Consider the following 27,800-nt stretch of genomic DNA (forward strand, 5'->3'; position numbering starts at 1 on the left):
GGACTCTCTGATCTTCAGGGTCTTTTCCAACCAAAATGATTCTACGAGAGAGGCAGACCAGTTTGGCCTTCATCAAGAGACTTTATGTGCCTGTTCTGGATTAACACTCCCAAGATAATCCTCATGTCCCAGAAGTACCAAACCAAAGTCACTGGCTATTCCAATATGCGTTTCCTTTCTTCTTCACTTTAAATACAAATATTAGCCTTGAGACCCAGATTGCCCAGATAATATATTCTTTCACTGAAACAAATATATTTCCACAGAGCTGCTCTCTTGGTTCTTGCAAACTCCCTTTTCCCAAAGGAATACTTGCTCTATTTGAAATAGCTTATCTTTAAAAATACTAAGCAGTATGTATCACCAAAAACTTGCTTTGGAGAACTGTTAATTCAGAAGAGGAAAATTACTTAAATATAATTGTGGGGGGTTTTTTGTCTGTGTGGTTTGTTGTTGTTTTTTTAGTGTTTTGTTTTGGTTTTATGATGATGCATATTTATACTGCTTAATGTTCTTATAACTGCCAGAGAAGCAGAATTCTCTTGAGCTTGGCTATTTTACACCACCATAAAGCTTCTCTTAAGTCATTTATGTTCCATTAAACACAATGGCAGAAAAAAAGGGAGGGAACAAACATACCAGGAATTTCTCTGAAGTGTGGCTAGATTTGCTCTACTCTATTTGCCTCAGTGTTTAAACGAAATTTTAAAACTGAAAAATCAAAGAAAAACAACTAGTCTGCCATGTAGAGAGTCTGCTATAAACCAACAGCACCTTTTATATGTTTTCCAGCATCTCCTACTTTTTAGTTTGCCTTTCCTAAAACATTTGTTCTAGATAGCCCTGCATATTGACTGCAATCAGACTGGTGGGGCTGTACCTGTTTGGTTCACTTCCTTTCTCCCCTCAAAAGGGCTGGTGGTAGTAAAAAGTTTTTTTTTTAAAAAAAAAAAAACAAGCCACAAACAAAAGAAAAACACACCACAAACAACACCAAAACCAACAGTATTACTCCAATGGCCAGACTCTCTTCAAGCTGATGGGAGGAATAAATCCTTTGAAATGTAAGTATCTCATAAAGCTTAACCATATAATTAATTTTACATCTCATGTTTATATTCACATCCAACATACCTATGGATAACACCCTTCAATATTCAGCAATTGTTTCTATGCATTCAATACTGTTAATAGCTTACATTATTGGAATACTATATTAATTTAATGAGCATTCAAAAAAATGCTGCCTGACATGAAAACACTAGCTACTGGTACAACACACTTAAATTTTTTACTACATGTCTCAAAAGACGACCAGTGCTTTAACTTGTTAATACCTTGCTATCTGAACCTATTTCTGGCTTTGGAAAAAAGCAAGTTTCACATACAAAACTAAGTTTAGATAACCATACAGAAAGTTTTAAATTATTATATTGGAGGTCTGCAAGAGAAGCACTGAAAAGAAGGAAGGTTATTGCTGTTGGTATGGTGGTTGCTTTTTTTTTTAGTTAGGAAAAAAAGTCATTATTGCAAGTGCAGCATCAGGAGACTGAATGAAACAGTGCACAGTGTGCTGGAGTATCTACAAACAGCAGCCAGAAATTTGCAGCAGACAGCAGAACAATGCTTTGTACCTGACTTAGAAAAATCAAAAGCTTAAAACGTCTGCTTGTAGCCCATTCAAACTAGATTCACTCATTGATGAGTCAACACTGGGCACTTCAAAAAGATGAAGCCAATTTGAAATCACTAGATCTCTGCAACCACAAACTGCCCTTGAACGAAAGTCTTAGCACTTGAAAAGGCAGGGCATAGAGTTTCAAATGATTACCACTTGATAATTCACTAAACCATTTGTAAATTTTTGTGTGATCGTAACATGTTGCCACCATGAAACATACTGCTTTGAAATTAGTTCATCTTTATGAAACAACCCATATAACTGCTTCTCTAGGAAGTTGCCCAGATAAGTGGGACCACCTCAGCTGTTGTCCATCAGACATTTCCAGCCATTCACCCACCACTTGCTGTAGGAGCTGCTCTTTCAATACTTGGAGCACTGGAAACAGCAAAGATCCAGCCCAGAGGAGACATTAATAACAGGCCCACACAAAGGCTGCCACCAGGCAACCATCTGACACATCACCTTAAAACTCCTGAACCAAGTTTTCATAGTATAGAAAAAGAACACAACATGTATAGATATGTATATAACGTATATAGATAGGCAAAAAGATAAGCAAGAACAGTATCACATGGCAGGTTTTTTTTTTCTTCCTTTTTAAGTAGATAATCAAGCATAAAGTAAGGTCGTGTGACGTCTCAACAAACTAACTAGGCCAACTTAAAATGCCTCAGATTGCTAGCACATAGAAGGAAATAATGTACCTTCTACAAATACAACAGCAACAGAACCAAGGCTTAGAGTTTTAACATCTCGCTGGCATAGAGAACAAAGGCCAGAATGTGTCAAAACCAATTTATGAAGCAGTCCTGGTACCCAAATGCAACTGCCCCACCGACATCCTGTACTAGAGATCAGCCCCTTAATTTTGTTGGGAAAACTGGCTGAGGGGACATGCAGTGAACCTGGTCAGGCAGCTGGTCTGTACTAAAAACACCAAGCTGTTTCCATCAGACTTATTTTTACTTTAAAAAACAAACAAACAAAACTACCCCTCTTCCTTCCTCTGCATCACCCAAAATAAACAATATAAAGATCAGTGCCTCAAACTGGCCCACTTGGGGCAAAAGGGGAACATTAGTTACTTCACCTGCCCTTGGTGTGAAAATACGTGTACCGCAAATCGAAAATTTGACTGGCCTTTACAAAAAGGACATTAAAAAACAACACACCATAACCCACAAAGTACATAGATACTTTGATTTGTCTTATTAAAAACTGGGTATGATACAGTCATCCTGTATCACCATGAAACATTACCAACATTTGAAATGGGTAACTAAGCATGTAATGAAAATTCCAATGCTCTTGCCCTGATCTCAGCACAATTCTGCTCACTCAGATCTTCTAGGAAAGTATAAAGTTACAAGGGTAAGGAAGAAAAAAAAAAAATTGAAAGGCTACATATCACATCCTGAGATGCACTGCCAGGTAGTCATCCGTATGTCAGAATACACAACTCAATGACAAGTAATAAAAAAAGTTTCCTGGCTGAAACAAAAAGTCTGGCATTTATTTTCATAAAGGGCTGGGAAAGTTGGGGGGGTGGGTGGAAAGAATTCTACAAATTCTACGCTCCTGCTTTTCCCAAGAGCTTTTGAGAGCTGTTCAGCAAACTAACACACCAGAAATGAAGAAAAAAATGGAGCAAGCGTTAAATGTCTGTATGGTCTTCCAATGCCTGAGCCCCATCTCTAACCATATCACAGTCCACATCACAAATGTCATGTAACTAACGTCATAATCACACCTACACCAAACTCAAAATCCACATAAAATCAAGAATCTGCTTTGTACAGCCAGTTTCAGGATCAATACCACAGTTTGGTAAAATTATTATATTAAAAACATAAGTTACCCATCTCCTACCTGGAAAGCATTTCCGTAAGTTGCACAAAGCCAGCATATGCCAGTTCAAATGCACCTCTGTGCCTTGATTGCAGCAGATGATGTTTAAAGTACTCCCCAATATTTTTAACCTAAAAAAAGAGAAAAAAAATCTATTTGAAATTATATATAAACAATTTATGTATGCAAGACATTTCTGCAATTAAAAGCAGCAATCCTGCCCCTGGTTAGAAAGGTCACTGACAAAAGTAAAAAGCAACTTGAAGTCCTATCATAAAGAAAGCACTTAAGGATAACAAATTTTCCACTCAAATTTTCAGGTTAAAAGGATAGTGCTATGTCCTTTAGAAAAGGCCAAAAAAATAAAGGACATAAAATTAGCTGTTTGTCCAAGAGGAAAACACTCAGATTTTAAGAAAGGGAAAACTCCAGTTTTCAGAGGAAACAAACTTAGAATCCTTCTTGTTTGCTTCCACTCTTACCTAAAATCCCAAAGAAAATATCTACTAAATCGCAACAGCAGCAAACATATACAAAAATATCTAATATAGGAAATTCAAACTTCACCCTTGTGCCAAAAATAAACTAATCTACCTTAGCTATTTTTACGGCTCTAGGATTCTGCATAATTGCCTTTGACTGCTAGAAACAATTTTAAAATAAATAAGATTATGTACACATATAGAGCAACATTTAAAAGTCTGAAAAAGCTAAACGCTGTAACTAAATTTTCCCCAATACTGATGTTCTAGACCTCTGCCCGGATACCAAGCTTTTAAAGCTGTTTGGAGGCTTACAATTCCACACAATCTCATTCTACAAAAAGCTTTTTTATTTTTTTTTCCACTCTAATTCTCATCAACTTTCAAGGTCTAAATCAAACTTCTAATACAATTTGTTTAAAACACATAGCATGCACTTCATTCTATTACGCAAACTCTTCTTCAGGAATATTTCCTAGCAGTTCTTCAGCAAAAATTCCTTCAAAGCATATATTTAAAACCAAAAATAAGATCATGTCTAGTTTCTTATAAAATTCTCCTTATTCTGTTATTTATAAAATAACATACTTTAATATTCTGACAAGTAATTAGGATGTCAAAGAAGTTAACATATCTAGCTATATGGCTTTCCACCCTGCTGTTAAGTAATTCATACTACCTAAGCAATGAGATTTCAATGATTAGAAAGAAGAACTGGAGACTAAGTCTACCTATTATTTCCCGCAGCTAAAACCCACCTAATGTGAAACAAACAATAACTGGAGATATTTGAGCTAAACCAGTTATCTGAGTGGATTTTAAGCTAAGTTGCAGGGTTTCAGCTTTCCAGCCCAAAAGCAGGCGTAAGTGCCCATTTTTCAGAAGGAACTGACCCACAGAGAGACCAGCTCCCCAGGTGTGTAAACAAAACCAAACCGAGAAAACCATACACATGCACATCAAATTACTGTCCTGTTCCACCACCACCCTTACGTTTTTAGAATAATTCATATGCATTTCTGGTTTGTTTTTTTTTTTTTGGGGGGGGGGTCACATAACTTTCAACTTTGCTATTTATATTTCTGAGCTTTTTGCAGCAGCCACATTGACTAGGAGCTTACTTCGAATTGAACTCTGATATATTCATTTCCACACATAGGCCAGAGTTTGAAGAAAAAGCACTGCAGTTACTCAGTTCTCACAAGTGACAAAGGACTGATCCTGAAGCAAGTGCATAAGCAGGGATTCCTATCTAATGGCATCATGCCATCCATGACTGTCCCACTTCCCTGTGCCATAAAACCAGTACTACATTTGTCAGGATGGAGAACAAGTCAAGGAATTCATGTTTTCCACATGATCCACAGCAACCATAAGAAAAGGTGACCCTACCAACTTTGCTTGCACACGAAATAACATCCTGGTTCATGTTAAAATATTCAAATATGGAGTAAGCAGCAGATAGCTTAAATGCATCTAGTCAACTTGGGTCAAAAACCCAAAATACAACAGGTTATAACATCTTAATAATCCAACAGTCAATCATTTACAGGGCCATCCTTGCTGCTGAGACCAACAATCTCAGTATTCAGGATATAAATTCTGCACAAGAGGTTCCAAAAGCGCTCTGAGAAATGGTTGGTACAGTTGTGCCTCCATATCTTATTTTCCTGGCAATAAGATGCCACTAAGGTAAGGTCCCACAATCTAGGGAGTATTTTATTTTTCAAACCATTAGGAGAGGACAGCTTCAAACCTATACAGGACTGCAAGAGCATCTCACAGCTTGAAACAACTAGTAGGCTAATGAAGTATTGCTAACAATTTTGAACTCTAGAGGAGATAGACCAGTTACACTAAACACTGGGGAGAAGTTTGGTTTTCATTGGTTGGGGGGGTTTGTTTGATTTAAACTCTTTTTTGCACAGAATGAACTCCAAAGCAGCAACTGGAGCAGCATCTTCGCACCAGAGGCACAAATAAGCAACAAGTACAGAGAGTTGGCATCTTCTGTGTACTTCAGTGTTCCACCACAAGGGCTCAGCTCGGCTCTCCTTGGCTGCTGGGTTAACACAAGCAGAACTCCTGACACCAGGACACTACTAAGTCTTCTGCTGCTCATTTCTTTTCACTTTGGCACACAGTTCTGGTAAGCTTATCTCCCAAAACTGTCTTAAAACCTCACAGGTGAGATAAAGAGGAGTTTGAGGAAGAGTTGAAAGTTCTGCCATGTTTGAAGCATTGTCTGACTCAAGGCAATATGATCAAGGTTTCTCTAGAGTTTCCCCGCTTTGTATTCTTAAGTCTCTTTCAATACTTACAGAATAAAGAAAAAGATGGGCAACTTTAAAGGAAAAATCTACATGCATAAGATACTAAAATCAAATTCTCTTATTTTTCAACACTGAAAAGTGTTTAATAGACATCTGAAGCCACAGTTGTTCTATTAGCATTTCTAGTCATTTATGATGAAATCCTTTCTTTTTTTACCTACAGTCAGGTAAATGCCAGTTACAAGAAGTGCAGAGAAAATGCCCAAATTTTTTCCTATAATATTGGTTAAACAGCCAAATTGTATTTCCTTGTGTACTTCCTTAAAAGCCAGAGGAAAAATCAGGATTTCAGACTGACATCAGTTAGCATTCTTCAAATTAAAACACAGACACTCTTTTTTACAGGAAGATGTAAAAAGCATAAAGAATTTAATGAGGCATCTATGGGAAAATAAGATATGTTCCTTAATGATACAGTATTTCTGAAAGGGCAACTACTGTCTGCTTTCAAAATAAAGATGGAGACGCTAGTTAGAGCTGACTCATGCTAAAAATACCAATTCCTTTTTTGACTTGGAGCAGATTAAAGAATGTAATGGTGGAAATGCATATCTATTCTCTCATCTACCCTCCAGACCTCTGCAACAATACAAATACAGCTGTTAACCAGATGAAAACGTGAAGGCTAAAGACAACACAAGAATAAAGATACTAGTGTTACTGCCATGGTACCGTAACATTAGATAACTTAAGAAATAAGATCTGCAATACATTATACTATTACTTATGTAAAGTTCTAACACCTAAGGAAAAGCTAAATAAGTATTTTTCTGTTGGAGAGAAAGAGAGGTTAAAAAGTACTGTGTCTTGCATATTTCAGTCTTCCATGCAGAAACTGGTTTTGTTGAAACCATATGGAAATAAAATGTCATCAATTAAAACCAGAAATTTAATAAACACAAAATATTTCCCAAGTAAATGCCTATGGTAATCTAATTCCTTGTAAACACTGCACTCAAAATTCTACAGGAGGCCCAGATGGCATATTAACATTTCTCATCTCTTAAATTAAAAAAAAAAAAAAAAAAAGAAGGAAAAAGAGAGTCACATTGATTTGTGAATAATTTGTATGTAATCTCCTACATGGGACAAGACTACAACTACTTGAGCATGTTTAACTTTCAGAACAATTGATTATGAAGTTCGATTAATGAAGAGCGTTAAAGCAAACCCCAACAGGTATGGTTAAAAATGAAACAAAAGACACTTTCAATATGAAGTCAGTTTACAAGATTTTTAACAACTCTATTAATGCCCAGTATATATAAATACATATGTCTATAGGCATTGGTATCCCTGAACAGAACAAACTCAATGAATACCTAATCTAATTGTATTGTGTTATTTGTAAGATGTATGCTATCTATGTATAACAACTTCTCCACTTATCTGTTACTGCTATGCTTATGCCTTCTGAATAGCATCTTATCAAAAATTAGACCATTAACCAAGTTTAATAAAACCAGGAAACCATGAGGAGAACATGGCAATTAAAAGAAAAAAAGCAACCTTTCCCAATACAGAATGTAGATTTAAGAAAACAAGCTTTCAGAAAACTGTCTTTCCTAGCCCCAAGAAAGTCAATATTTTATAATAAAAAGCACTTTCCTACCTGTTCTACAGTAATGAGCCCATCTGAAGGTTCACATGTAGCCTGTGAAGGCAAAAGTTTACACAGTGTCCCTAAGAGCAGAGATACTTCCTTCATGCTTCTCCAGCAACATACAAGAACCATTTGGGCTGTGACATCACATGTCTGCATTTCTTTACCTTAAAAATAAAAATCAACAAATGTGATAGTGTAACTCAGCTCTCAAACACAGACTTCTAATTTAAACTTCATTTAGCCTGATCAACTTACAAAACACAATTAACTATGAAAAAAAATTTTAAACTTGCTAATTCAAAAGATAATTGAGTTCTCCTGACCCTAATTACTTCCACTCCTGAACACTCACTGTACTTTATTCTGCTTGGAACGAGCAGCAGTATAGCATTTCACCAGAAAACTGCGATTCTGAAAAGTACAGGTCTTTTGGTCACAACTGATATTCACCTGCACACCAAACTACACAAACACCTACAACTTTGGAGGCAGGCTCCAGCAAACTCCATGGCAATCATCCATCCATCACTTTTTGCATGTTATTTGGTTTTTAATCCAGGTGCCCTCATAGGAAGGGGCCAGGGCAAACCCAAGTTTTTAACACAACATCTCCATCTGGTGGCCATTGTGGCACTTTAACATATTTACAGATTTCTTTTCATGAAGCAAAACATACGTCCTAAGTCAAACTATTTTAAACATAGGAAAAAACATGTGAGGAAAGAAAGTTCAAATGTTTAAGAATCAAAAAGTTTTCATAAACTATTAAATTTTATAATGTACAGATATTATATAAACTTATGCTGACCTACACTAAGTATGCCAAAGTTTACAATTTCTTTATCATTGTAAGGTTCAGTTTCATAGTTTCTATTAATTAAAGCAGAGAAATAATATCTAACATTTTACCACTGGAATCTTTCAAAAAGAAGCTTCTACTTATGTAATTTCATGCAACAATTTTTATTGCATTAACATGTTCCCCACTAGCCTTGTGTACACTGAAGAGGGAAATCACACTAACATTTCAACAAGAAACACATTAAAAGTGTTGCTTGACAGAAAAGGTGTTGAAGATTACCTGGCCAGTGCAGTTAAGGCAATAGATTCTAGGCCAATATCAAACCAACTCATTTTTATTTGTGCTTTAAGAGAGATTAACCACAAACTTCCAGAAAAACACGGTCAATTCGTCTTTAAAACCATACCCATGAATAACTAGGTTCTGACAGATTTATTGTAGAAATGAAACTACACGGAGCAAATAACTTCCAATTTTGATCACCCATGTAAAACGCCTGCTCTATAAAGAATATCTTGATTTAATTACTAATACAGCACTGGATTTACCTCTCATTTCTGTGCAACTATTTTCCATTGGCCTGTGGTCAGCCTGCTTTTCAGACTCTACTTTGCAGTGTTCTTTCAGAATTTTTGCTTGCAAGAAATAATCATTCGTGTCCTGTGGTTGTATCTCATGTAGAATCATCTGCAGGCGATCTGCACTTTCTACATATTAAACAAGAAGAATTTTTAAGTTAGCTTTTTCACTTCCAGTTCTTTATACAAATATAATTCATTTTGAGTATGTAAGTATAGAAGAAAGCTATTAGCGGGAAAAAAAAAATACAAAAACTATGGTGATTACAAGGATTAAGGAAGAAAGAACTGGACTTCACAGTCATCTGTTTTAAAACAGATGCAACAATATTATCTGCAAATGCTTCTTTTATCGTTTTTAGTGCAGAAATCAGGTCAACCTCTATCAGAAGTTTAAGATCATGACATAAGAAGTAGAAATGAAGGAGTGCTAGTTCTAGTTCTGAATCACTGTAAGACAAATAGAACTTCAGATCTCAAGAGAATTCTTCGGGGGGTTTGTTTGTTTACCTGAATCACTATCCATTGGAATAAGACCTTCTGGTGATGAGCTCTGCACTACTGGTGATACTACAGAAGAGAGCTTGTATGACATCAAAATGAGCCTTGCCACCATTTCCTTCCATTCAGCTACCAATGTCAAGTTACTTAAAAAAAAAAAAAAGCGCAAAACCAGAAACAAAACCCAACATGGATTAAAAATAATTGTATAATTTTAAAAGAATTTAAATTACACACACTTCTGCAACAGCATTTATGAAAACTATAAATAGGATACAGTTTGAAAAGGTCTAGGACTGAGTTTAACAGTGAACGGTGTAGCAGCCAATAATACAGATGCTGGATTTCTTTACAAATAACACCGTATACCTTTACGCTCACCTGAGCAGCATGTCCACTGTGCTTAAATACAGAACTACAACTATTTAGTAGCACGTTTTACTTACTTAAGAGATAATTGCTGCAAAGCCCCAGTTATACAATGCACTCTCCCATACATTGGGAACGATGCTGCTGCTCGAAGCAGAGAGTTCTTAGCTTGAAATATTTCTTCTTCAACATTCACCAACAAAAGTTTGGTAACTAAAATTTTAAAAAGTACAGATTCACATTATAGACATACATTGTATTTTCTAAGAAATAAATGTGTTTTAAAGAAATAGGAAAAAAACCTATTCATACAACTATTCAACAGACAATGCACAGCAATTTTCTTGTTTACCCTTTTCACTCTCTTGTTATTTAAATAAAAGAATATCTATTTTCACTTACCTAAAATCCAGTAATATTTGTTATAGTCAACTTAGTCTGTCTATCCAAATCAGACAGCAGCTGTGAAAAGCACAGCCTTGATCCTATACTCAGGATCAAGTCAAAAGAGGTTCCCCTACCACATACTGAAAGTCAGACTTCACCCTTAGAGCCATATTAATACAACAAATTGTTCAGCAGAAAGATCAGCATTTTATGGCTAAATATTTAAATCTTACATTAGCCACTAAAGAACCTGCCCAGTTTTCAAGGATACATGTGCCTATTTATATTTATACCATGAGGCATCTCAGCATCAGAATCTGAACAGATTACAGACCAAAGTATAACGCTACAGGTAACAAATTGCATCCAATGCTTTATTATAGACAATTAAGTTAAAGATTTTGGATTTATTGCAAAGTACAAAAGGCAGAAGAAGTTTGCTTAACAGATTTTCCAAATATGCCAGATCTAGTGCATCTCTCCTTTCATCCAGAGGCACCGAACCAAAGAAAAACGTTCCACATGTGAACAATTCCTAATTACTCCAGAAATGTACATGCAGAGCTGCAAACCCCTCGGAAAAACTGTTCCAAGCAAACAGAGCTCCAAGGGCAGAGCTGCAAATATCAAGTACTGGAAGATCACACAGACCAAGTGTTGCTGCCTTCGCTGGGGGGTTCCTTCCTGCACTTCATGCGCACAGGCTGACTCAGTGTTACCAACCCACTGATCAGAACAAAAATCACCTGCTAAGAGCATTGGCTAGCTTCAACCTGAACAGGACCAGACTAAGATCTTACTAAGGCATCTGGCTTCTTAAAAGCAAAACAAAATACACTTTAAAACCTACTAGAAATAAGCACTTCTTACTCCTTATGCCTCCTACGGAAAGTTTTAAGGAAAAGCAGTAAGGTTTCAAATAAATCTAAAAAATATGGAGGTCTATTTACTCAAAAGCTTACCTGCTAAAGTGTTCTTCTCCACTGTACCTACTGAGGTGTTTTCATCCACCTGGGGGTTATGCTCAACCCATTTTCCTAAACAAATATGCTGTAGTCCTTTATGATGTATTAAGAAGTTAAACAAATATGAAGCAGTGACACAATCATATGGCTTGGTACTTGTGCTAAGATCCATTGCTGCTTGGAATAGGAGATCTAGCTTTGCAGAATCCTTAAAAAACAAAAAAAAACCCCACACAATATTGCTCATTTTACTGAGCTTCCATATTGATTTAATTAAGCTACTTAGCACCCTGGAACATAAGAACCTGTTTTTCAGTAAGTTTGCTCATACGTATTTCTTAACACTTACTTTGTGCGCTGATCACCTTAAAACTCAAAACATGCATCTGTACATATTCACCAAAGACACTATTACGTACACGTTAAGGATGGGGACAGTCATTTATAGAGCAGTATTCAAACATGCTGCACTTCATTGGAGGAATTTTTGGGTTTTTCATTTGGGAGTCTTGTTTGTTTGTTCTGAAATACTGTGTTTTATCTGCTAATGGACACCACAGAGCAGCACAGTTTATCAGGAAACGGTATTTGTTCACCAATACTTACAAAGTCAAAAGTAAATTTTTATGAAGTAATAAACAGAAAAATCAGTATTGACTCAAAGGGCAAAATTTGGGAGAAATCAAACAGACAATCAGATAATGAAATCTGAGAGTAATCAGAAAAGGAAAGAGCTAGTTGAATTTCTTAAAACAAGATCAAGTCAAAATGCCTTGATCAAAGGGAAGTCACAGCTAAGCAAGGAGCTAGCATCATCTATTTCTATGATATTTCACAGTCGTATCCAATGAATTTCCCAAACTCCTTCATCCATTAGTGAAACAAGCCTCCTCAGGTAAGGGCAGAAGCTGTGTAAAAATACACAGATGATGCCAGCAATGAACATTACTGAAGGCAACTTGGGCTAACTTCTTATTTTCAGGAATTATGCTTTGTACCTAACCGAAGTACCTAGTATAATACAAAACATTCATCTTTCACAAAATTATTCCCTTTAAGCTACTTTTTATTACATACCTGTAAATTAAACGCAGTATCACGTAGTTTCATCAAAAGCCCAAACGCCAGAACTTTTACTTCCTCAAAAGTGCTGGCAAAACACTGGATCAAAGTTTGGACACGAGCAGAATCAATCACCTGCTCCAACTGGAAAACTTGTGCCTGGCCTGTTCAAAGAAATCAATGTCTTACATACTTTTGCTGCAATTCTTTCCAGAGTAAGCACCGTATTCACATTTTGCTTAGCTATACTAAAGACTTATTTTAATATTACTAGCTTCTCTTAACAGGTCTTAAAATGCCATGTTTACTGTTGAAAAAAAAAATTACTATATCAAAAAAAATGACTTGTAGTAATTCAGAAAGTAACTTATTGTCAGAAACAGAATCCCATTTATTCACACTAAATTCAGTCTTAAAAATAATATTTTTAGCTTTGCTTAAAAATTCTTTTCCTGTAAGTATGTAGTATTAGAAAATAATCCATCTCAAAAAAATGTTTAAAATTTCAGTGTGTTTTGAGGTTTGGTTTGGGTGGGTCCTTTTTGTCATAGGAATAATCCCCTGAAATAGAAGCCATTACAATTTTTTTGCTTTTAATTTAGATTTAAAGGGGTCATGACGTCTGGCAACTGACCTAATGCTGTAAAGAAGCCAGAAATGTTAAGCAAGTGCACCGCATTCCAGAACAGAACACAACAGCAGCTAAATCTCCTTTACAGAAGTAATGTCAGGCTTCTGAAATCCTCAAACTACTATTATAAACAACTGTCAACACAACTTTCTATTTAAAAAAAGGCAGAATCAAACCACAAACTCATAATACAATTGATGTGTTCATGATTTATCAGGGGTTTTGAGAAAAGATCACTACTGTTTAAGACTGAAAACATCATTTTATCTTGGCCATAAGATCCAGAGACAAGATTTAGCAAGCTCATCAATACTCCAAGGTTCTAAATAGTACTTCTTGAGTTGGGGTTGTCATAACACTGTGAAGAAAATCTAAAATAACAGCACAACACCATAAGCTGTCCAGTTAAAGTGTTCCTTATTTAGTATAATAATAGCATGATGACAAGCAAGCCTTCTCAATCAAGTGTTCTTATGGTCTCAACATTTTTAATTACATATTATCAAGATCCTGGAACAGGAAAAGGCAGTAAAGTTATCAAATATAGTGAATATTATCCAAAAGTTTTCTTTATAATAACAAAAATTCATTGAAAAACCTCACTAAAAACATGCTATGCAAGAAAAACCCGATTTATAGAAGATATTTAACAGATCATAAATATTTGTATCTACTTCAGCATTCCGTTTTCCAATAAAATTTACTATCCTTTTTTCAGGTGAAGTGAAAGCAAGATAGGAAATGCTACAGAAATTAACAGCTAATTTCATTTTGACAGAAATTAATTAGCTGGCATAAAAGAATCTTTTTCAATACCTCCCACTCCTACAGCCTATAAATTAGGTGTCTCACCTTTTGGAACAGAAAATATTTCTGCTATTAATCCTAAAATACTCAGTGCAGAAAATCTGGTTGGGTGTGATGAACCAGGAAATAGTGCCTCAAAAAGTTTGTCACATACAGATGACATGAAATCCTGAAAAATCACAAAAGATATTTTAAGACAGTTTGATTGCTGCCCTACAAACCAAATTCAAAGTAACTGAATTTAGGTCATTCTGCTTTACGTATTACTAAAAAAATTACAACCTTCCAGTTAATTTTGGAAGAATAGGAGGCTGACCTTCATAACACTAATGAATTCCTTGTTTCCTAGAGTGCTGTGAGGGTTGGACAATCATTTGAGTTTGTTTTTTTTTAAATAAATGTTTTCCTTCCCCACTCCCACAAAAAGATGGCCATTGTATCAAAGCTCAATTAGTCGAACAAGAAAAGCAGAACTCAAGACAAGAAACAGTTTAACACAAAGAAACTGATGACGTGAGCCCTCAAATAGAAAAAAAAAAAGACAAATGAAAAAAAAAAAGTCTTCAGCCAGAAGTCTTTGTGCTGAAGCTCTGTCGTCCATTCTCTTACTAGATTGTTCTGCAGAGCTAGAAAAAGGCTGAAGCTCAAGGGATCTCTGTTTGAAGCCCAAGTAACGCTTCTCACTTAAAACCTGCTACTAACCTGCCAGCAGCTGACAGGACATTTACCTGAAAATCTTAGTTTGGCTTGGGGGTACAACTCCAGGCATTCCCCATTTACTGCTGTTTCAGTTCACATCATGGAGCAAACCCTCAGAGAATAACCCAAAACCTTTATTGCTTTTGGACAAAATTAACCTTGAAGATACCCTCCAAATACTAATAGGCGCTCAGTTCATGAGACAACAGTATATTTAGTCAAAGTTAACTTGCTAAGTGCAGAGTGGACAAGGTTTTGCTTCACCAGGTTCTTCCTTCTGCACTTCACTATGTTCTAACACAGACACAGCCCAACTTACGCAGAGGCGTTCTCAAGAACAATTAACTATCATTCAAAAATGCTATCCCACCTCTTGTATCTGTATCTCCAGCAGCCTAACTTACTTTATATTGCTGCAAAATCCCCAAAGGCTGCCTTTTAGTCGAGTTTTCAAGTAACTCTTGCTTGCTTTTACTTTGCTCCAACTTAAAAAGCACCTGGGAACTCTCTTGTATCCTACAAAATAACTTTTAGGACAAAAGCAGAACATAGGTAAGGCAAGAATCATTGACAATTAAATAAGGGAAAGGGGGATTTTCAGCTTATTTTACAGAACATGTTGCTTGTAATTTTTAAAAAGTTTGCACTCAGTATAACACAGAGCAGATCCTTCTCCCACCACTACAAAACCATGTTTTTTGCTCCCCCATCTCTCATGGCCAACCTTTTTCCCCTCCCCCTGCACCTCCAACACCTTCTTCCATTTTCCTCCTTAAATTCATGCCTAGTCTCCTCCTCCCATCTCCTCTCATTTGCTGTGGAACATATGCTCCTCTATAAAAAAAAAAAAGCTCAATTACTGCATTTAAATCTTACAGATTCAGTGTCTCTTACAGCTTGACTCACCTCAGCAGTGCTTACCCCAGCTCTTTTATTACCCACTAATATTATCTCCTTTATTATTACACCCCCTCTAACACAATTTTTCCATCTCATATTCCTCATTCTGCACCAGTAAACAAAGCAAAGAGATGGACTACAGCTATTCTGTTTCCACCAAACCTATTCCCTCATTTTTCCTGTCTCAAATTATTTATTTTCTCCTTCTACACTTTCTTTTGCCATCAACATTTTCCAAAACATTCTTTATACATACACAGTTACCTCATTTTATCCATATCTTTCTACCATGATCTACGTATGACCTTGGCAACTTCTGCAACATTGACATACTTGATCCCTGCAGACTCTAACAGCACAGCCACATCATGCTGTTCCCTCCATAATCCTCTCCCATTCTCCAGGTCAGGTTGCCGAGGCTGATCAAGTGACTCTGAACTTGCCTGAGGTCTGGTAAGTCTACATAGACGCTCTTAGTCCACAACGAAGTTCATCGCTTACACTACAGCACATTGCTTTGCTATTGGTAAAGTACATGTACCCTGACAGGTTAAGTAACACTTACTACCATTCATGATCAAGTTACTGTGCCTATCACTTAATTTTTTATTTAAGCCATCCTTGCCTGCGATGACTTACCGCCATTCAGTTCGGTAACAAACACCACAGTCCTGATCTCTTTCAGAGGTACAACTTCATAACATACTCAGTATAATTTTTTTTTAAACACTACTTAACTAACATATTAAACGCATTAGACACTGTTTATAGTTTGGGATTACCTTTCTCAGTAAAGAACATATATGTTGCCTTACTGCAGGAGACTGGCTGTTCAAGTTGTACATCATGAAAAATTGAATTAGCTGCATTTCCTCCATAGACACAATTTCCGTGCTACGATGGGTTTCACAAAGTAAACCTAAAGCATCAATGCAAACCTGGAAGATATTTAGATATTAACCACAAAAGAGTTATAGGCACCTATGATGACACCTTTGTTTTAAAACAATGCTGACACAGTATTTAAGGTTGAAGCAATTTTTCTAATTTAAAGACAAAAAAAAAAATAGTTGTCCCTTTACCTGATTGTGCTGGTGGACTAGACCTTGTTTTATACGTTCAGTGGATACAAGACCACTGCTCATGATATTCAAAAGTTCCAGGTGTCCATGTGCCCTGGCTGTTCTTAGGCATGCCATCAGTGCTCCAAGAGCTCCTCTAGTACTGCGAGAGCCTAAAGAAAATGAAAACCAGTAATGACTATAGTTTGATGAACACAAACTATGTACAAACTGCAGTGCTTGTCAAAACATACTACTGGACACATCTGTGCAAGAAATAACAGCTGAACAGAAAAACAATAGAAAAAATACTGATATGTAACAAAGCTTAGCATGTAAAGAGAACAGCAAGGAGCCTACAGTTAGAATACTAATTATTTTCCTCATAGCATGAAGATGCACTTATTATTATTATGAATTCCACCTTGAAAAACTAACAGCAATAATAACCATCTGGAATTTTTCTCCCAAATTAGTTCTAATAATAATAGAATAGAAATCACATTTCTGAGATTTTTTTAATCATAATTACAATATTTGTTGCCTTACCTAGATTAGCATCTGCAGAAGCCTGAAGAATTCGAATCATGTAGCTCAGACTGTCAGGGCTGCACTTGAGCAACTTTGGTAAATAGTAATCTATTATATAAGTAGTTTGGTCATGGTTCCCTTCACACAGTATTACCAGAAGAGGAGAAACCCAGATGTCGTGCCACTGGTCAATCCAGGTGCTTTCTTGAAAACTCAAAGTAAAATGGGTTTTGTGATTTGTAAACATGGTTTCCAAAAGATCACTAGCATAGGGTGCAAGAGACTGATCACTCATCACATCCAAGATTTGTACTGGAATTGTTCTGTCCAACTGCAGTATGTTTTCAGTGCCCACACACTCCACAAGACAGCCAAGAGAAGCATATTTCCCTTTTACATGCCATTCCAAGCTTAGTAAACGTTTTATCAACCTTTCAAAGAATGGGTCTGATTTTTCATTGGAATCTGCAATGGTGGTTCGATGTATCTGAAGAAGATTCTTGAATATCAATTTGGTTTGGTGTCTAACAGCATCCAGAGGGTGGTCCCAGTGTGTGTAAATGTATTCCAGGACATTCCCAATTACATCCGAGTTCCCATTAAGTTTGATTTTTAGATTTGGGGAGCCTGAAATGAGGGCAGCCAGTGCTGAATTAGTCCAAATAGCAAGGATTCTAGACAAAGACGTTGCCATACTGGATTCTTTCAACCTTTTAAAAAGAAAAGTTCATTATTTGCATTTGTCTTTTTTTTAAAAATACTTTATTTCAAAATAACTATTCATCACATTAGCTTACCACACACTATAACAGGTAAGGAGACAACACCCATTCATTGAAGAAAAGGAAATTACCACAAAAAGGAGGTGATGAATTGGACGTTGCAAAGTGTATGACACCTGACACGCTGTTAACTGATTACACCTAAAAATCCTACAGACTGGGGGAAAGAAACCTGACAAGCCACTACACTTACTATTTTGAAAACAAAAATTCATATCCACATGCTAATAATTTGAGCAGCATTACATTACTGCATGCTTCTTGAAAATATACGGACAAATTTTCACTGGCATTTAAACCATAAAAACTCACTATGTGCGCAAAACCAAAATCACAAAACTGACCTCCAAGGCGTGAACAAAGGCTGAACTGAATACATGTTTTATCTCCTATATAACAGTGCTGGTAATCCATTAGATGCAAGCAGTCAACACTTGCAAACAGAAAAAAAAGAAAAATTAAAAGTCATCTTACTTCAAGTATTCCACTCACTGGCACACTTCGTTTTCTTCTGTACTTTTAAAAGCATTGGAGGTGATGTCCCGAAACAAACGTTTATCTGTCTACATAACAACTGATTCTGCCACTCTTTACCATCAGGTAGCTGGTAAACTAGCCCCACTTATGATGGAAAAACAAAATTTCCTTTTAGCATGCAGGAGAAAATTGTAACTTAGAACTATCTATGCAATATCATTACATTATATTTTTCAAACTTAGAATTATTCCAAATATATTAAAAAGAAGACATGATCTGTGGCAGAAACTAATACCATTACACTAAAAATGGCAAAGAGCTATTCTACCAGGACCATATGAGCCTTGTAAAAATACTACTAAAAACATCAAGCCCCTCCTCCAAAACATGAAACAATACAAAGCAAAACACAGGCTTACTCTGAACTCAAAGATAGCAAGACCGATACAATATCTAATAACAGTTTCTCTCCATTTTCACCCATGCTGCCATTCTTCCATTCCAGCATGGCCAGGGCTCCATGGCAAAGAAAGAGACGGACCGAGTCAGGGAGTTGTTCTGTACACAGCGTCCCACAGGTACTCACAAACCACGCTGGCACACCTGCGGGTTTCACTGACCCAAGAAGCAAGTCACTGACCTGCAATAGCAAAATAACACCCATTACAGTATCTCAGCACAGAAGAAAAGTCATTTTGTGCATAACTGAGAATCTTGGGAGATCTGATGAGATTTCTTGAATTGTTTTTCTCAAATTCAAAGCCTAGTCATATTATTTCACACAGCAAGGACAGACGAAAGGATTTAGACTCCAGCACAAGACTGCTATGGAGGTTGGCAGGTCCTGTTATCCATATCAGCAAAGCCTCTGAACAGCACTGGTGACACTGCTTAACACCACTGTGACATTTCACAGTCTTTAGTAAAGGAATACACTTACCAAGGAAGGTAATTCTTCAACTGGATCATACATAGCTTTGATAAACAGAATAACAGCCAGTCCTGAGGTAGTCTGAACAGTTTGCAGGAGAGTTGCTACATGACAGAGAAAGATATTTCACATTACAGTGCAGCAAATATTGTGTGCTACAACTATGTATCAAAATTATAAAGATAGTATTAGAATTTCCTAGACTACTTGTAGTTGTATAATCACAAAACCGCAGTATCTGCCCAGTTAGCAAGTATTAACCAATTTATACTCTAGTGTAATAGGAAACTATTAATACCTTTTATCAGACAGAAAATATAGAACTGCCCAGTAAGACAAGGAGGGCTGTGGCAGACCCTATTCACATTTATATTAAATTCTACTGTACAAAGATACCCGTGTCAGAAGTAAACACAACTAGTTATAGTGCACCATTAAATAGTTCTCACAGCATAATTCATATAGATATACACATTTTTGGTAGGCACAGACACTCAGTAAGCCTGAAAAAATATTTCTGCTGGTTTCTAATTTATTAGTAATAGCATTTACCTTGGTTTTTTTGTAGTAGAACAAGTTCAACTGTACAATCAAAAATTACAATCTATAAATCATAGCTCAAAGACCTACTAATGCTCCCAACTCCCATTAATCTCAGCAGTTCAATTTCCATTCAAGCTAAACTAAGCTTTTATAGGTACAGATGGTGTTTACTACAAAGACAACAGAGCTGATTTCATAAAAATATTTGGATTTGAATGTTACTAAACTTACCATCCATTAGGAAGTTTGTGGAGCTTTTAAGTAAACTACACATACTTCGCCAAACAGAAGACTCATGGTGTTCCCAAAGACCTCCCTGTATATTTTCCTGTAATTTTTGCACAAGCATCATTGAAACTTTAATGGCTATCAGTAAATCATGCATCAGCTGAGTCTGAACAATATTATTTCCATGATTCTTCCTGGGGGAAAAAAAAGAAGGAAAAAACAAGAGGACAGACATGATCACAAAAGGAAAATAAAACCATTCTTCACCATCCCCAGAAAACTACATTCCACCAACTTCAGATAGAATTAATGGTAAAAACTAATTTATTGTTCAAGTTGACCAGACCTGTAACTATAGGAAAACAAGAAGCAGACTCAAGGGCAGTGTTTTAAAATGAAATTAACAAATAATGACAAATTCTACTACAATTTCTGCAGGTTCCTGTGAAAAAATTTCATTCATCTGATTCCACCTGAGCACAGCTGAACTTCTCAGCCACTTTCCAGAAAGACCAACAGAACAGTGCTGCGCCCTTTTCGTTTCTCAAGCACTTCCTCCACGTGCAAAGCATAATTCTATGATTTGACTTTCTTCTAACATGAATACAGACAACATGTAAACTCTTAACATATAAATCACTCCATTAAGCATCCTTCTCCTCTGGGTACATGAGGAGAGACCAGAGTGAAGATGCTTCACTTCATGCAATGCTGGAAAATGTCAACATATTAAACGAATGCCTGCTGTGACAGACTAAACAGAACATCAATACTGAATTAAACACTCATGGAAAGTGGAAGAGTATTACTCTACCTGCATTTTAACAAGTGTATCTATTAATTACAGTGTTCAGTCACAATTCAGATAGAAAAACCACAACTCAAAGGCCTCCCTTAAAAGTAATAGCTCTAGCAACAGTGTCTTAAATATTACTGTCTTTCATCTTCCTCCTTTCGTCTCTTATTTTATATCATCATATTGCCACAAAAGAAAGGAAGCTCATCAGCAGTTTTTATTTAAAATATATGTCATTGTGAAATGACATTCCTATATTTCATCAATGTATGGCTATCAAAGTGATATTCCAAATCATACCAGATTTTCTTGCAAGAGTGAAATAAAAACAGATAAAATAAAGCTTTTCTTGATTTCACTTGCCTGTTTTCTTCCTGTATGTCAATTAGTGACTTCTGCAGAAACTGAAGAACTAGTGAAAATAATTATGATATGAATTTATTTAAAAGATAAATGGAACAGAAGAATTCCAACAAAGCAAACACACATACACATCACACAAAAGCACAATGAACAGTCATCCATATAGTGGTATTTCTTCCACTCCATAAACAAATTAAACTGAAATCAAAGTGTAGATACAAAAATGCAATGCTAAAGTAAAATCCTAAGCTGTTTTGCAACAACCTGTTACAAAAAGAGAGTTTCCAACCCACTTGACCTAATTCTGTGAGGTACTGAGAGTCCTGACTCCTCAATGAAAAGTTGAAGTTACCAAGAGCTAAATACAGAGCAGCAATAAAATGCCCACAGGAAGCTGTGAATATCACCTGCATGCTGAGGGCTCAATATGTCAAGTTATCCCATATTACCAGCAGATCAGACTTCTGCCACATTATTGTCAAAGAAGATTCTTGCCGCAGCAGGCCTGGGCCTGCTGTAGCCAAGACTCCTCGTTAGCAGCCCAGTGTTACCACATCCAACTTCATCATGAGGCACAGGACAGAGAATACTTCACGTGAAGTAACATCAATTCCCTCAGCCCATTAAGAATTACTCACTGCTACCTTTTCAGATTTATATCTAGGGCTGCTCAGTAAAGCAAGATTGACCCTTGGAAATTAAAGGTACAAATCAAGGGAAAGTCTTTGACAAAAAAGTACCCTGTCAGGGTGTTAGTTATTAAAAATTAACCAGGAGGAAATCAGATCTGATACATCTTTATGCCTACCTCACATTACTTCACACACAACCCTCCCCCAATAATCCACAGTGAAACTTACTTTACTGTAAATATAACTTTACCTTCTTCAAACAGGTTCTTAATACTTGCTCTACCTAAAGAAAATAAAAGAAATTTTAACTACTGAATACTAGCCAATGCTATCTATCTTACATAAGCAAAGTATAAACATTGCTATTAGGTGCTCCACCAAGAGGCAAACCAATGCTGAGCAGAAGACAATATATTCAATGTCATGGTACCTAAGCTGAAGTCCACCATACAGGAAGCAAGGTTGTCCAGCACTTTCCTGTACAAATACACATCTGTGGTTTTCAGTTCTTCCCGAAGGCAGCACACAAAGCTTTGTAGAGCCAAAGTCATCAACTGTTCGGGAAGACCGTTTAGTGAACTGCAACAGTAAGAAACAACACAATCACTTAGCTCATACCGAGGGGTTAAATATCCACTTAACTAAAGTCAATGTCAGCTAAAACTCCAATAATAGATGGATGTTCCTTCCTGCATGAAAACATAATAAACACGTACATTCTAATTTTGCAGCTAGGAGTGTAAAGCTCTGACATGCAACCCAATACAGGATGGAAGTCCTGCATCTCTCGGTGGGACAACAAATGTTTTCAGACATAGAAATGAATACAGCTAAGCACTGGATCTCAAAAATATTAAGGCTGTAATAAGTTCACTAAAGAAATGCAACAGTAATTTTGCAACAGAAAAATTGCAACAAAATAGGCACAAGAAACCACAATTTAGTTATGATGCCTTTGAACAGCCTTCTCTTGACATGGTCCAGGTTGAATTTTTTTTTTTTTTAGCAGATTTTAAACTTCCACTCTAGTACTGGATTTCAAAATTCCAAGTGCTAATTACATACTATATTGTCTTCCAGTAATGAAACAGATCAAAATAATACTTCACTTTGAAGTTATTTATCCAATGATATATTATTTAGAATTATAGCAAGATATTTAACTAAGCAAGAAAGAAACAGTACATATTCACATATTAGTACCACAAATTTTCAGTGAATTACAGCAATTCATAGTGCACGACAAACTACTGACTCAGAAGAGCGTTTTGTTTTTTTTTAAAAAAAAAAGCTTATTATTCAATTTTTTACCTTGCTAATACTTTTTTCAATGGATTCTTCACACCCAGTGAAAAATACATCTCTCCCAAAACATCCAAACAAGCTTTAGCCATGGGATCACATGCAGGGTTTTGATTCATCTTCTTCACCAATGGCGTAATCTATAATCAACAGACCACATGATCAACAAAAACTCTGGATATACCCTTATCCTTCGAGGCAGAATCCCCTCTCATCCAAGTATATGGCGCAAAACTGTCCTCTCTTTACTATATCTCATTGAGTTTCAGGTACTGAATAATGTTCCAAGAACACCCCTAATACCAAAACCAACATACACACAAAATAGGAAACTTGGTATCACTTGCCTTCCAACATTTTCAGTAACTGTAGCTCTTGCTAATTTAAGTACTAGAACTACATTTCTACCTAACATACGTGTAGCAGCAACAACTGCTTTTTACCCATTTCCAGGAATGTTTAAAACATTATAAAGTTTATTTTAGAATTGTATTTCCCATTAACAGTGCACACGACATACTGTCAGTCACAAATAACCGCACTAACAACAGTGAAGTCTTACTTGTTTAATACACTGTATCTGCTGGATGCCACTGCTCAGCTGCGCACAGTGCAGAAGCAGAGATGCCAGGTTTTGCTCTTCAGCCTTTGAAAACCCTGCATTTGGAAGAAAAGTCTCTTTTTAGAAAGGGATTACAATAAGTAGCATAAACAACACATAATTTATAATAAGAAAACACTGTTTAATTCTTAGTTTTTTCCTGTTCCAGTAAACCTACTGGTGCCACAATCTCTTAGTCACCTTACAACACCTTAAGACAATTTTTTTCCTAATGAATGAAAAAAAAAAAAAAATTAAAATTTCAAGGTTCACTGCAGCATCATAGTAGGCCTCATCTTCAGTATGAAGACCAGTTTCACAAAACCACAGCATGGCTGAAATTCAAAGGGACTTCTGGAGGTCATCTGGTCAAGTAGGGTCACCTGAAGCAGGCCGCCCAGGACCACATCCAGATGGCTTTTGAATACCTCCAAGGATGGAGACTTCCCAGCTTCTCTAGACAGCCTGGGTGAGTACACAGTCACTCTCATATTAGAAGTTTTCTAATGTTCAGAGGGAACCTCTTGTGCTTCAATTTGTGCCCATTGCTTCCTGTCTCACCACTGTTCAACATAGAAAAATGTCTGGCTCTGCCATCTTTACACCCTCCAGACATTTTTTTTTTTTTTTTCTCTCTTACACATTTATAAGATCCCCCCTGAGTCTTCTCTTCACCAGATTGAAGAGTCCCAGCTCTCTTGCCTTTCCTCATAGGAAGGAGGCTCCAAGCCCTTCATCATCTTAGTAGCCCTTCACTGGACTCTCTCCAGTATGTCCATATCTCTCTTGCACTGGGGAGCCTGGAACTGGATGCAGTGCTCCAGGTGCGGCCTCATCAGTGCTGACTAGAAGGCAAGGAGCATCTCGTATATAAATTTTGTATTACTTGGTTTTGGTACAGTTTGTTTTTCAGACTTCACTGGAAGTTCATCTCATGAAACAGGAAGGAAAAAAAACAACAAACACAACACAAACACAGAAAAGAGCACCCAAACACTATCTTTAAACTGACTTAACTACAGAAAATACAAAGACTAGGGAAATACACCTAAGATGACCTCCAGATATCCCTTCCAATCACAACCATTCTGTGATTCTCTGAAATTCAGTGTTATCCCACATATTAAGGCTGGCAATTCAGGTAGCTCGGAATTGCAGGCCTGCAAGTGGGATCACAAGTAGGATCTCCTACCATCCTCACACCAATGATAAAGCAAAGAGCTTTCAAACCAAATACATGGTGCTCTAAAGGATTCTTTTAACTCTGCCAAGGTAAGAAGTCACTGTCATTACAAAATAAAAACAAAACACAAAAGAGCAAACACACCTAAGAACCCACAAAACAAAACCACACAAAATAAAACGTAAGTAAAAAAACCCACAGATAAATTTCAGTAGCTACTTAAACACATTCTGCTAACAGAAATTACACATCAGTTCAGAAAAAACACGCCACTTACTCTGAAGTTTTTCGAGCTGCTGATGATCAAGGAAGAATGCATCTACCTGAACTTCCTTCTTCTTCTTCAAAACCATTTTGCCTGATTAAGAGACAACTGCTTAAAAAAAAAAAAAAAAAAAAGAAACAAACCCAGGTCACATAATTTTAAAAGCATAATTACAAACACTTAATTTCTAACACTTCCCATTATAATGGTCTTTTTACTGTCTTTAAATATTTTTTATTGCATTATCTGTGCATTACTTTTCAATATAGTAGCTCTCTTTAATTTTATCAGCTTCAACTAGTATGAGCATTTTGTCCAAAATTCACCCAGATTTCATGGCACAAAATGGAAGTCACAGACAACAGGATTTGCTGGATGAATGACCAGCTCTGACAAGAATTTTTATTCAACTTGTTATGTAGTCTGTAGCATGCCCCTGGATCACAGTGTTAAAATACATCACGCAGAAACATGGGAATACCACCACAAAACTTCTGTTGCTCTGTTTTGCTGTTCAAAACTTGTATTAATGTAAAATTAGAACCAAGTAGCAAAGCAGTTTTGTTTCTTTAAAACATATCAACCAGTTCTATATCTGCTATAATGGATGTTACAAATAGTAAGTTACTTTTCTTCTTTAGGGTTATAGCAATTTAACATGCACTACGGTTTTAGTGACTGATGAGCTCGTCATCCCAGAACAGCTGAGGCTGGAAGGCACCTGTGGGGGTCACCTGGTCCAACCCCCTGCTCAACCACGGCCACCTGGAGCCAGTTACCCAGCACCACGTCCACGTGGCTTCTGAATGTTCCCAAGGATAGAGACTCCACAGCCCCTCTGGACAGCCCATGCCAGTGCTCGGTCCCCCCACACCCGGTGCCTCCCGAGGTTCAGAGGGACCCTCCCGTGTTTCAGGCTGTGACCACTGGGCACCACTGAGAAGAGCCTGGATCCGTCTTCTTTGCACCCTCCCACCTCCACACATACACACTGATAAGCTCCCCTGACCTATTAGCCAGTCCCGGTTGACAACGATCAGAAAGCACAACTTCTTTTATTTTCTTCTAAACGACAGGTGGCCTCAGCCCTCTTCCCCAGGTGGAAGGCACCACACGGCAGAATTCACCCCCCGTGGCCAGCGCGGTGACCAACACGACACCCCCGACAACCTCCGGGCGGCCTCGGGAAGACAAGAGCCCGACTTACAGCGCCCCACAAGAGGCTGCAGCCGGGCCCCGCTGCCGCGCCGCCGCTTCCCGCTCTCCGTGACCGACCGGGACAGCCCCGACCGCCCCGCGCCCCTCAGCAGCCCCGGCGCGCTGCCGGGCCCCCGGGCCGGGCCAGGCCGCACCCGCCGCCTCAGGCAGGGCCGGCGCGCAGCGGGGCCCGGGTGGCAGCGGCACCGGCACCCACCAGGGGAAGCGGCTGGGCTGCGGCCGGCTCGGGGCCGCCGCCGCGGAGGCCGCGGGACGGCGGAGGGCGACAGCAGCGGGAAAGGAAAATACCCAGAGGAGCCGGCCGCCCCGGACCCGAGCGGAGACTCACCCGCCGGCGCCGCTTCCCTTCCCGGTCCGTACCCGAGCGGAGGCTCACCCACCGCCGCGTTCCCTCCCAATCCCCGCGGGTCCGTACCCGAGCGGAGACTCACGCACCGCCGCTTCCCTTCCCGGTCCGTACGCGTGGGGAGATCCGCCCACCTGCGCCGCGTTCCTTCCCGGCCGGCGTCGCCCCGCCCACATCACGTGCCGCCCGCCACGGCGGGGCCCCGCCCCCTGCAGCGCCCGCCTCACGCCGGGCCCCGTGACACGCCCCGCAGGTGCCGCCCGGCGCGGCCCCGGCCGCGGACGGGCCGTGGGTGGGTCGTGTGGGAGCCGCTCGCCGCCGGCTGGAGCATCGTCCTGAGCGGCGGCGGCCGCAGCGGCTGGACGGGTTACTTTGGAAAACACCCGTCTTGCAGCTGAACCAACGTGAGAATCGCTGGCCCGTGCGAGGCGCGAGTAGCTTCCCTTGTTTTAAAAGGCACTCCTAATTTTGGGAAAAATCGGTGGTCGCTTTATGCCATGATCGCAACAGCGTGTGTTCCCCCCTGAGTGATGACGCCCCCTCTCGCGTTCCTCCGCGGTTTGAAATGGACGCTGCGTCTTCGGGAGCCCCAGTGACCCCGTGCCCGCGGAACCCCCGGCGGTTCGGAGCTGCAGAAACCGAACACTTCACAAAATAATCCAATAAACTTCATTCGAAAAGCGCCCTCCATTCGCTAGTTTCCTCTTACCGTATCTCTTGATCCCTTACAACAGTCCTCAATTTGTCAGCACTTCCACGTTTTCTTAAACTGTAAAATGATGAACAAAACCCAGTTAGCTTTTATAGATAAAGGATTTTATTTTTAGCCAGGGCAGGGTTGTTTGGGTTTTTTTTTTTTCAACTTTTCAATCACAGAATGTCAGGG

General features: G+C 38.2%; 1 protein-coding gene across 5 annotated transcripts in view; it reads right to left on the reverse strand.

The window, feature by feature from the left end:
* Positions 1 to 27,082, reverse strand: part of THADA (THADA armadillo repeat containing) — a 167,126-nt gene extending 140,044 nt beyond the window's left edge. For 3 of the 5 annotated variants that reach the window (XM_082047592.1, XM_082047589.1, XM_082047593.1), the window contains exons 1-22: positions 26,984 to 27,082; positions 25,363 to 25,458; positions 23,864 to 23,958; positions 23,311 to 23,441; positions 22,430 to 22,578; positions 22,250 to 22,282; positions 21,364 to 21,416; positions 20,212 to 20,398; positions 19,447 to 19,541; positions 18,926 to 19,146; positions 17,265 to 17,956; positions 16,737 to 16,888; positions 16,437 to 16,592; positions 15,159 to 15,281; positions 14,101 to 14,224; positions 12,633 to 12,781; positions 11,553 to 11,763; positions 10,281 to 10,416; positions 9,844 to 9,980; positions 9,304 to 9,462; positions 7,960 to 8,117; positions 3,554 to 3,663 (exon numbers count right to left, since the gene is read on the reverse strand). In XM_082047592.1, coding sequence (XP_081903718.1) covers positions 3,554 to 3,663; positions 7,960 to 8,117; positions 9,304 to 9,462; positions 9,844 to 9,980; positions 10,281 to 10,416; positions 11,553 to 11,763; positions 12,633 to 12,781; positions 14,101 to 14,224; positions 15,159 to 15,281; positions 16,437 to 16,592; positions 16,737 to 16,888; positions 17,265 to 17,956; positions 18,926 to 19,146; positions 19,447 to 19,541; positions 20,212 to 20,398; positions 21,364 to 21,416; positions 22,250 to 22,282; positions 22,430 to 22,578; positions 23,311 to 23,441; positions 23,864 to 23,958; positions 25,363 to 25,438 — 3,347 coding nt within the window. In that variant the 5' untranslated portion in view covers positions 25,439 to 25,458; positions 26,984 to 27,082. Of the gene's footprint in view, positions 1 to 3,553; positions 3,664 to 7,959; positions 8,118 to 9,303; positions 9,463 to 9,843; positions 9,981 to 10,280; positions 10,417 to 11,552; positions 11,764 to 12,632; positions 12,782 to 14,100; positions 14,225 to 15,158; positions 15,282 to 16,436; positions 16,593 to 16,736; positions 16,889 to 17,264; positions 17,957 to 18,925; positions 19,147 to 19,446; positions 19,542 to 20,211; positions 20,403 to 21,363; positions 21,417 to 22,249; positions 22,283 to 22,429; positions 22,579 to 23,310; positions 23,442 to 23,863; positions 23,959 to 25,362; positions 25,459 to 26,983 lie in introns of all 5 variants that reach the window. The other 2 variants (XM_082047591.1, XM_082047590.1) reach the window with 2 other exon arrangements.
* Positions 27,083 to 27,800: the final 718 nt, after the last annotated feature.

The sequence above is a fragment of the Streptopelia decaocto genome (genome assembly GCF_964273445.1).
Source record: "Streptopelia decaocto genome assembly, chromosome: 3".
NCBI classification, from domain to species: domain Eukaryota; kingdom Metazoa; phylum Chordata; class Aves; order Columbiformes; family Columbidae; genus Streptopelia; species Streptopelia decaocto.